The sequence below is a fragment of the Syngnathus floridae genome, chromosome 14 (genome assembly GCF_059516105.1).
Source record: "Syngnathus floridae isolate MCC-2025c chromosome 14, RoL_Sflo_1.0, whole genome shotgun sequence".
NCBI classification, from domain to species: Eukaryota; Metazoa; Chordata; class Actinopteri; order Syngnathiformes; family Syngnathidae; genus Syngnathus; species Syngnathus floridae.
The window spans coordinates 13,791,612-13,801,935 of record NC_142426.1 but is presented as its reverse complement, the minus strand read 5'-3'; the positions used below and the strand labels follow the sequence as shown (position 1 = coordinate 13,801,935).

Below are 10,324 nucleotides of genomic sequence, written 5' to 3'. Positions count from 1 at the left end.
TCCGTCCGTCCGTCCGTCCGTCCGTCCATCCATCCATCCATCCATCCATCCATCCATCCATCCATCCATCCATCCATCCATCCATCCATCCATCCATCCATCCATCCATCCATCCATCCATCCATCCATCCATCCCAGGCAGGCACACTGGAGCCTATTTTAGCTGACTCGGGCGGTAGGCGGGGTACACCCTGAACTGGTTGGCAGCCAATCACAGAATCAAACCCTGCACCACGCCAAATGCAAATGCTAACATTATACAGAAAAACACACATACAATCTGCACATATGGTCATGCATAAAAAAAGAGGCAGCGTAAGGGAGCTGTGCAAATGTTATACTACACCCATGAGGAGTTTCAGGTCCCTTGCTCAAAATCAACTTTGTTGTGCTTAGGAAGCATCTGACAGACAACCGAGCCTGGTTGATTGGTAATTGTTTGGTCCGCAGCAGTCGTCTCAATCCCTCCACCCCAACATTTTCCTGTCTACTACTTGATGGGACAAAAGAGACTGGACGAGGTCCAACATCGAGCATGAAGGTCATAACAGGCAACGCTGAAACATATGCCAAATGTTTCCTTTCCGTGATGTACTGTAGTTGTCTGTGTCGTGTTAAGCGCTTGCTTTTGTTATAAACACGTTGAAATTGTTTTTAACTGTCTGGCAGCAATACGGAAAGAATGCTCGGCTTTCCGAGTGACTGTTTTGAGCACAACTTGGGCAACCTGAGCGATTGTTTTAAGCACAACTTGGGCAACCTGTTTGCAGAGAGTTCCTCCACCACTGTTGGAAAGAAAAGAAGTGTTTTCCTCACACTTGACAAAAAGATGCATTCTTAGTTTGGAGCCCTTCACTTGTCATTTACAAACAGAACCAACTCCCTAGATAGATGATGATGATGATGAGATAGACACCACAAGCCGCAAAGGGTGATGAGGAGGGAAAAAAAAATGCCTGGTACACTGCGTGTGCCTTGAGTGGAGCATCCTGTTCCGTATGAGCACATCCCGACACCAAACATAAGCTTGTAATCACACATAAACGGCTGCAGTTATTTGACTCAAGATCATTAGCAGGATCTTTCCACTCACGACCTACTTTGAGATTTTTTTTTTTACATTTTGTCCTGAGAATATTTGCAGACTCGCATGTTCTCATCACTTCATCAACTGAGTTGCCAATGAAAAGGCACCTCATCATTATGTGGGCGGGCCTTGAGAGCAAATGGAAACTGCATGACAATTAAATCATAGTTTCGAATGACTGCACCCCAAGTGTCCTTTTATTTCTGTTTGAAACAGGACAATTCTGACAACACTGGAAACAGAGAACGTCATTCGTTGTTAAGGCAAGATTCATTGCGACATTCTGCATTGCAAAATTCACTTGATACAGAATGTAAAACATTTGCAGAAAGTGATTAACATCAACGGACAGACAGGGAAGGTGGCATGGAAAGAAGTTGACAAATAATGACTGTACAACAAATGGGTATACTGCAGAAGAGAAAACGCTTGGGAATGAATGATCTTCCATCATGTCTGAAACCATCACCTTGAAGACTAAATATGGACCACATTACACACAAACAAAATGAAACAATAAATGGTGAAGTGGACCGAATGATGACTAAGAAAACATGATGTTAAATAACTTTCTGGTATGACGAGGTCTATACAGCACAAACGGGGGAATAGTTTCACAACCTTCAATGAGACTAGAATGATCAACTCGTTTGGAGGATTCTGCACTCTACGTAGAAGGAGTGGATCAATACATTCTGATTGCAAATTATTTCATGAATAAGTCCATATAATGACATTAAATGAGTTGATAAAAAGAAAAATGTGGATGTGCTGTAGTGTTTTTGGAAAACATGAAAGTTTTTCATGGCCAGAGGTTAAATGAAGGTTATCCACCCCCCATATAAAATGCTGCTTGATACATAGAGGATGGTCAGGATTGGTTCATATTATCAGCTTCACTCTCACATTCTCTGTTGTAAAGTGACATCATGCGTGTTGAACCCAAGCACACACAAAAGTCAAACTCTAACTTAGGAGGCCAAAAGACTTTTTTTTTTAAACTAGATCCATTCATTGAAACAGAAAGAAGTGTCATGTGCAAAGAGTCCTGCCCGATCTCTCTCTCTCTCTCTCTCTTACCAACTCACATTTTTCATCTCCTTCCTGGTTCCGGACTAAGGTCATTTCTATCGAGCTTTTCTTTTTGTTTGTTTCTTTTGTCCACTTTCAAGGTATGGAGCAGTACCCTCCGCATGCCCTGCCACCGCCTTGCTCTTGATTCCCCAGTTGCAGTGTCTGGCCCTGGCTTTCGCTCTCCCAAAGCCCCGGAGTTTGGAGGATCTTCTCTACAAGCTCCTCAAAGGCACACTGTACGCCGTCTTTGGTCTTTGCACTTGCCTCTGGGGAGGGGGAAAAGAAAAACGGAAAAAGATTTCCATCAAACAAAAACAAGAAAATCTCCACAAGGCTTTCATTTATAAAAAATCAGGGAAACTATTCCTTTAATGTGCAGGTTTTAATGATAATGACATTCAAGGTAGTCTACATGATGACTCCATTTAAGAAGCAAAAGACAAGCGGGCGGGCGGGCTCACGGTGGATCGAATCAAACCCATTGTTGCCTGGCTCGGCCCAAAGCCACTCATTCATGTTGCTGCGCTAAAATGGAAACTCCAAAGCACGTTAACCTAATTTTGCAAATGGGGTAAGCTTGGATATGGGAATTAGAAATTTGGGAAAGCGTGCAGACATACTCCATTTAAAGCAACAACATTTCAAGCCTATCTAGATGCTAATCATAATGCAAACGATCTGGAGCAGCTGCATCCAACCAAAAACAGCTCAATCAGGCCAGAAAGACAAATCAAAAGCATCACTTGCTAAGCTTGAACCTAACTCCAACATGGACACTTACCGATAAAAAGCATCGAGTGTTTTCTCGCAAACTTCAGGCCTTCATTTCTGTCCACTTCGTGGTCATCCTAAAAACCCAAATCATGAAATTCACACTATTTCCACCATTTCACATAAACAGAAGCACAGTGGACGTTGCAGTGAAATGTCCGAAATAAACATAATAAACATTTCACATTTCTAAAAATGGTCTGAGGAACTGCGGAGGCAAATCTTTTCCAGACTCACCTGATCAATCTTGTTGCCAACAAGCATTTTTACTATATCATTGCGAGTGGTGTAGGTTTCCAATTCATTCAACCAGTTTTCCAGCTTTGTGAAGGTGTCACGCTTTGTAACATCATATACTGTCAACCCAAAAGAAATGATGAGTAGAAACAGAACATTATGCAAGAAATCATCATACAGAATAAAATGACTGTGATGCTAAAAACATTCTGCAATCATAAAATGCAAAAAATGTCAAATATGGCACACTGCTAATGTGCTTTAAAAAAAATGACTTACCAAGTATAACTCCCTGGGCACCGCGATAGTAGCTGGGTGTTAGCGTACGAAACCTTTCTTGTCCAGCTGTGTCCTATACGAAGACGACAATACAAGTGATGTTGGGGGGAAAAAAGTATCTGTGAAAAGTTGAATCCACGAGTGCTATGTAGGGGTAGAAGGTTTTTTGTTGTTGCCATATTTTAATTGGTATCTAAATGCAAGAGAACCGTTTGCACGGTAAAAATAAGAAAAATACAAATGTTTTTTGTTCGCTTCAAACTATTTGTTGTTGAACGGTTCTTTTACATATGCATTTTATGTACTGTTCTGTGCAACGTCGCAACCCAGTGGACATATATTGTATTGCACTATGTTTTTCATGAGCCCACATTCAAATAAAAGACATGACAACATAATGACCAGTCTTACCCATATGGCGAGTTTTGCTTTGTTTCCATCGATTGATAATGTTTTCACTTTGAAATCCACACCTTAGTCGGCGTGCAAGAGAAAGGTAACAAGAGGGTTTTAGACCATTACGAAATGTTCAGTTAAAAAACGTGGCAAACTTGGGGTATGAAATGTACCTATTGTCGCTGACTGCTCTGGGTCAAATGTGTCTTCTGTGAATCTCAGGAGAAGGCTGTCGGGGAAAGAGATGCAGTTAGCAAAATGGACTAAAGCCTTTCAACGTTTTATATAACAGTCGGCACCGGTGGCGAGCAGCATCAGCTAAAATCGACACGCAGTGAAAAGTTGACAATACATCTTTTGATGTCATTGCAATCCAACAACACTACTGAAAAAAAGAAATGAATTTGAAAAAATAGAATACCATGACGTGATTCGCGAAAAGTACCGCAGGGCAACACAGTGCGAAGAAACCGATGTCAACACACTTCACAAGCTAAGCTAGCATGCTAGCTCGGGACAAAACATACCTCGACTTCCCCACTCCACTTTCGCCTATTATCAGCAGTTTCAGAGTTGTCAGTACGTCGTCATCCATATTCCGATGTACCGCAAGTTGGTCAGGCGATTCGCTTCGCTTTTGAAAACAATGTACAGTCAGCTTGTTTTTGGTTTAGTAATTCCCGTGCAGCTTTGGACAACTTCCGCCCAACGTGTAGCCCTGACGTCATGGATAACCGTTGGTCACGTGTAAATGTCGTGACGTTTCTAAAATACTCTTGCCGTGTCAAAACTGAGATTTTATTTAGTCAAATGCATAGAACACTGCACATGAAAAATAGCAAACTCACGTTTACTCGCGTTTTGCACTGAAGTAAAAGCAATAGAGGACAAACCCAAATTGGTAACAGACATACAGTACAAGTGGAGAATTAGACGGATTAGCTCCAAATGCTTGATTCACATGCAACTGAATTTAAATAATTCCCAACCCATAATTTACAAGCCAGCAGCTTTTTATTTTTATGATTATGATAAATATTTGCATTCATGTACTGAGTGGCCTGAGCGAGCGACATTTACAATCTAAATAAATACACAATATGTATTGATTATTCTGCCACCATGATGACTGATATTCATTATGTGAATGCACATGTTTACCTTTACAACACTTGGGGTTAAGTAAATTTAGCACTACCATTTTCTAACGCATAGATTTACAGCTCTTTCCCACAAGCCCCTGAGACCTTAGAAAATCCCATACCAGAACCCCCCCGCATTTGTTGTGTTTCACCGGCTGCTTTCATCTGGTATCCAGGGTCTTTCCCTCCAAGACCAGTTGGATCTCTTTGGCATCCAATGTCTCGTACAGGAGCAGCGCATCAGCAAGGTTCTTGTGCTCTTTGGCGTGAGATTTCAGGAGGGCTTTGGCTCGCTCGTAAGACTCCTAGTCAAAAAAAAAAAAAGACAATGTCAATTTAGAAAGAATCAAAGGACATGTTCTAATCCAGTGTTTTTCAACTGGGGTGCCGCAAAATATTGTCAGGGGTGCCGTGGGAAATTCTCCAATTTGTGTGCCTGTGCGGTGTAGCGCCCGGAGCTTTACAGATTTTTGTTGGCGGTGTGCCGTGCCGGGAGATTTTTTCCAATGAAAAGGTGTGCCGTGAATGAAAAAAGGTTGTTCTTCAAACCGTAGTACAGACCCTCAGCAAAACTCTGATTTCATGCTCCACAGCTGCTTGAGTCTCTGGACTTTGCTCTGTCATGCTCTTATAGGTCATCACACCTAACTGTCATACAAAAAAGGCCAAATGAAGACACATAAAGCCATCACAAACAGTCCTAACGTTTGGGTGTTTCTGTCCTTCCTATCAGCTCACCTTTTCACACATGCCAAATCTTGTCACCATCATCTTAGCAATCTTGGTAGCGCTATCAAAGTCACTTGATGCTCCTAAAGAAGAAAGCCAATCACTTTCTGTATCCAAGCTTCATCACCTGTGTGAGTTTGAGCACTTTAAATTCCAACCTGTTGTGATGTACTCATGACCAAATATGATCTCCTCAGCGACTCGCCCTCCCATGCTGACATCCATCTGAGCCAGCAACTGAGAGCGTGTCTCATTCCAGCGATCATTCTCTGGCAGCATTGACACCTACAAAAATGACAGTGAGGCTTTTTTTTTGGGGGGGGGGGGCAGAGTCTAGATATATAGTTTTGGTTTACTGACATGTCCCAGACTGGGGCCCCTTGGCATGATAGTGGCTTTGTTAATGGGCATGGCGTCTTTGGTGTAATAAGCCACAATAGCATGGCCAGATTCATGGTATGCAGTGATGATCTTGTTCTTCTTGTCAATTTCCGCACTCCTCCTTTCAGGGCCTGTGAGGAAATGAAGAGAAATAATCAAAGGTGAGAAGTGTGTGTTACATTGTAAGAAGCTATGTGGCGGCCTTAAATAATGGGACTCACCCATGAGGATTTTGTCCTTGGCAAACTCCAGCTCCTTCAAGGTGACCATGTCTTTACCATCTACTGCAGCCTTCAGTGCAGCCTGGTTTACCAGATTTTCCAAGTCAGCGCCAGAGAATCCCACAGTCCCCCTCGCAATAATCTTCGCCTCAATGGCTGCAAGGCAATTACATTGGTTGATCGACACAAACATTCACAATATGATGTTCAATTCATAATCCAAAGCTGCGCTGATGTTCATGTCCCACCTGGATCCACTTTAATCTTTCGGAGGTACCAATTGAGAATCTCCGTTCGTCCTTTCACATCTGGTTTGGGGACAGTCACCTGCATGTCAAATCGCCCCGGGCGGATGAGGGCGCTAAAGAAGACCATCGACAGGTTACATAATAAGGGTGCCGTTTTGTGTGCGTACTGAATGTAAACGTACTTATCTAAAGCCTCTGGGAAGTTGGTGGCTCCGATAATGATGACGCCTTCGTTTGGTTTGAACCTTCAACATAAGAACGCAATATTGAATGAAAATGTCCTCATAATGAGGTCACCGTGGGGATAACAACGTGATTTGAAGGCTCTTTCGTCAATGTAACGTCCGTCAAATTGAACACAATTCAAGGGTTTACCCATCCATCTCAGCAAGCAGTTGATTGATGGTCTGTCTGGAATAAGGATGCATGGGAGACTCAATCCTTTTTCCACCCACGCTGTCCAGTTCATCAATAAAGATAACGCACGGAGCGTTAGCTTTAGCTTCCCCTGGACAAAACCAGCAAGAAGAGTTGAGCATTCGGTACGAGTTGTGTTTTTTCAAGCCCTTAAAAGTGGAATTTAATTGACAAACGGTGAGAACGGACATACTGAAAAGATTCCTGATGCGGCTAGCCCCAACTCCAACAAACATTTCATCAAACTCTGAGCCAGAGGCATAGTAGAACGGAACATCTGCTTCTCCAGCAACCGCTCTGGCCAGTAAAGTCTTTCCGGTCCCTGGCGGGCCAACCAGGAGAACACCTAAAGAGTTTTGTGGAATAATGGAGTAAGAAAAACAGGAAAACACATCAATCTAACCTTAGGACCTCATTCAATGACTGGAGACACGATGATTCATTTTGTCTGACCTTTAGGCAATTTCCCCCCCAGGGTTGTGAACTTCTGGGGGTTCTTCAGAAACTCTACCACTTCCTGCAGCTCATTTTTTGCTTCCTCCACGCCTTTGACGTGCTCAAACGTGACATTTTTCAGTTGGACGGGATCCACTGAGGAGTCCAGGCCTGTTGTGGTTCGGAACCGCACTGTGAAAAATGGTAAATTCGAAATGACGCTGCTCGACAATTTTCTTTCAGTTCACTTCAAGGATGTTTTTAGAGTTCACATGTTGCATCAGAACTACAGTTGTAGTGAAACGTGAATGCTTTTCTGTTGTCTTTTTCTTTAGGTAAAAAAAAAGGAGTTTAAAAGCGATAGGATCGTCTTACCTGATATGAAGGGAATCTTTGAGATCCCATAGAGCCCAACAAGAAGCAACACCAACAAGATGAGCCGATTCCTTCTGAGGGAATCTAAAATTTGGATGCATAAAGTCATCGTCTTTTTCCAGTGTTTCTGCAGCGCAGCACTGCTAGTATGTCACAAATGGTTGTTACTTACCTTGTGTGCGTTGCGTCAGCGTTTGGGCTTTCAGAAAGCCCTCAGCGAAGCCCCTTTTAAAAGCATCCTGCTGTCCGTCGGGTACGTTCCCGCTCTTTGTTAGACTTTCAAGACTTTCCACATCGATCCCCTTGTCTCGTGTCAGGAAGCCCTATCGGAATGAGATATTGACAACTAAATAAGAATAAAAAATGTAGGCCTGCTGACTTTCAAGCGCTTTGTGTAAAATGCAAGGTGAATGCGTGACAAGCAACAAACATCCCCAAAAAGTTTGCATCATTACCAATTGCGATACCAATGAGAGAATTACAGAGTTGAACCATCAAGCCCAGGATCTACGTAGCAGTTCACCTTCATGAAAGATGGAGGGAACCCTTCCGATTCCACAGGGCGTTCAACAGCTGACTGCAGTCTTTTGGTTTTGCTCCTTAATGTTTTAAAGCCTCTGTGCTGGATCCACACTTTGAAAATAAAAACACAACACTTCAAGCTTTGTGGCTGTGTGTTAACAGATCACGTTGCGCCATTCGTGTACAACATCTTGAGTCGTTCAGTGCCATTGACGACGATAGAAGTCAAAGGTCCATGATTTGCGTCACCTGAACTGTGTTGCAGTTCTGCGCAGACTAACTGAAGAGGAGAGAGCCTCTGCCTGGAATAAACTGGAGTTGACATTCGAAGACGAGAAAACCCTAGAAACAAGGACATGCGGAAAATATAGTAGACAGACATTATACTTGAAGTTTAACACCGTGTTTGCGTGACCTTATGGAAAAGAGGGTAAGAGATCAAAATAGAATTACATCATGTTCTTATTCGGGGGAACAGAACAGTGGTAGGTCAAGTAAAACCAGAAGCTACCGAAACTCACCATGCTTGTTGACAAAAAAAGAGTGGGTGGAAAGGTGGGATGTTCGCCAGTTTGTACGATTACCCACTACAGGGGCTTGTGCTTCCTGTGAATTTGAGCGTGGTAACAGCCTCATCGCCAACTCATTCAACTGCTGCGTTCCCAGGTCTGACAGACCAAGGTCTCGTAGATTCCACAGGGGCTGCTGCACACAGAAGTTTGATTATAAATGTAATATTGCAGTTAGTATCAGTGTCCGGCCAAAGGTGCATGATTGGCAATTCGCCTAATAACCTCAGAGTCATGTAGATCTGACTGACGGGCCTGTTCATTTGGTATTCTTGATTTGTTGATGGTGCTGCTGGATCCAACTGAGCTTTTCAGAGAGTTGAGAACGTTGAGGAGGTGACTCAGGGGAACAGTCACCTGCCATTTCAAAAGAAGAAGAAAGTTTACATTTGACCATTAAAGTTAATATTGCATTTGTGGAATGTGAATTACATTTCAAAATCCATCCATGGCCGTCACATGACCAAACAGGTGAGCCTGAGCTTGTTGATCGATGTCCATTGGTCAAAGTATGGAAAGTCGTTCCAATGTCAAGTCAAGTCAAGTTTATTTGTATAGCCCTAAATCACAAACCGTCTCAAAGGGCTTCACATAGCCAAAAATTGACAATTCTTCTCAAAGCATCCCCTGATCTTAAGCTTTGCGTGATATATATGTGATATCTTGACGTTCATGTAGTGTCAAAAACGTGACTACTAGCAGTGTTCTTATTGTTCTATTAGTGCGTCGAACTGTCTAGAGCGGACGTACATGGACGCGATCACCTTAGAAATATCGATCCATGCTCAAACGACTTTGGAGAGTCAAACGTGCTTGCGCAATTTAGCCTTCAGTAGCCCATCTGTCTCATCTCACTAAACCGCACGATCACGCACGTCACGTAAACTTGCGCATTTACGGAAAAGAATAGGGTGTTCTAAATGAGGAAAAACAATAAAGGCATGGACGTCGTACACACATTAAAAGCTACGGTTAAGGTTAGCTAGCTACAGGATCAACACTAAGGTTAGAAAGTAAAAATCACTGGTATCGTTAGCTCTCGATAAACGGCTAGTGTTTTCTTACCTGTGGCTGAACAGCGGTTGACAAAGAAAGCATTTTAAGCCAACAGCGACCGTGAAACCATACAAATGACTTGTCTTCACGCGTATTTGTCCGTGGCTGTCACTTTTACTTTTGCAAAAGCGACAACTGGCATGGCGATCCGGATGTGACGTCAGTTGTTTTTTCTTTTTTTTTTGGTAACCTTGTTTTGTTTTCCGGATAGACGACGTCACCAACAACCATTCATTCACATTCACACCCAAGACAGCCAAGTGTAAAACTTCACCGAGCATGTAGTATTTGGACCGCAACAGAGCGCACTGCAAACACGGGGCGAATATTGAAACTCTGTAAAGGCCCCTACAGGCCTGAGTGAATATTGTTCAAACCTACCTGT

The 10,324-nt window shown here is 42.9% G+C and overlaps 2 protein-coding genes across 4 annotated transcripts; both read right to left on the bottom strand.

The window, feature by feature from the left end:
* Positions 1 to 1,262: 1,262 nt before the first annotated feature.
* LOC148387931 (ras-related protein Rab-18-like) lies at positions 1,263 to 4,580 on the bottom strand. Its single transcript, XM_088396773.1, has 7 exons — positions 4,372 to 4,580; positions 4,018 to 4,073; positions 3,860 to 3,921; positions 3,449 to 3,521; positions 3,170 to 3,288; positions 2,943 to 3,009; positions 1,263 to 2,427 (listed from the first exon to the last, which is right to left on the bottom strand). The coding sequence occupies exons 1-7, from the start codon at positions 4,437 to 4,439 to the stop codon at positions 2,255 to 2,257; spliced, it is 618 nt and encodes a 205-aa protein (XP_088252899.1). The 5' UTR covers positions 4,440 to 4,580; the 3' UTR covers positions 1,263 to 2,254.
* A 259-nt stretch (positions 4,581 to 4,839) lies between these two features.
* Positions 4,840 to 10,112, bottom strand: yme1l1b (YME1-like 1b). 3 transcript variants are annotated; one of them, XM_088396758.1, is made up of 18 exons: positions 9,949 to 10,112; positions 9,109 to 9,240; positions 8,836 to 9,019; positions 8,564 to 8,656; positions 8,316 to 8,425; positions 7,965 to 8,115; positions 7,793 to 7,876; positions 7,436 to 7,609; positions 7,176 to 7,328; positions 6,941 to 7,073; positions 6,748 to 6,810; positions 6,566 to 6,678; positions 6,318 to 6,473; positions 6,076 to 6,227; positions 5,874 to 6,000; positions 5,725 to 5,798; positions 5,548 to 5,634; positions 4,840 to 5,291 (listed from the first exon to the last, which is right to left on the bottom strand). In XM_088396758.1, exons 1-18 carry the CDS (start codon positions 9,979 to 9,981, stop codon positions 5,148 to 5,150), a joined length of 2,163 nt encoding a protein of 720 aa, XP_088252884.1. In that variant the 5' UTR covers positions 9,982 to 10,112; the 3' UTR covers positions 4,840 to 5,147. The 3 variants fall into 3 exon arrangements, with proteins under 3 accessions (XP_088252884.1, XP_088252886.1, XP_088252885.1); XM_088396760.1 differs by having other exon boundaries at positions 7,436 to 7,588; XM_088396759.1 differs by having other exon boundaries at positions 8,836 to 9,016.
* Between the last annotated feature and the right edge of the window lie 212 nt (positions 10,113 to 10,324).

Excerpts from the sequence above, each read along its gene's own strand:
- yme1l1b (XM_088396758.1), bottom strand. The coding sequence starts at position 9,981 with ATGCTTTCTTTGTCAACCGCTGTTCAGCCACAG. Across the intron at positions 6,001-6,075 it reads GGGGCCCCAGTCTGGGACAT|GTGTCAATGCTGCCAGAGAA; the intron begins GTCAGTAAACCA and ends TCATTTTTGTAG. Across the intron at positions 5,292-5,547 it reads AAATCAGAGTTTTGCTGAGG|GAGTCTTACGAGCGAGCCAA; the intron begins GTCTGTACTACG and ends TTTTTTGACTAG.
- LOC148387931 (XM_088396773.1), bottom strand. The coding sequence starts at position 4,439 with ATGGATGACGACGTACTGACAACTCTGAAACTGCTGATAATAGGCGAA. Across the intron at positions 3,922-4,017 it reads AGAGCAGTCAGCGACAATAG|GTGTGGATTTCAAAGTGAAA; the intron begins GTACATTTCATA and ends ACGCCGACTAAG. Across the intron at positions 3,010-3,169 it reads TTGGCAACAAGATTGATCAG|GATGACCACGAAGTGGACAG; the intron begins GTGAGTCTGGAA and ends TTGGGTTTTTAG.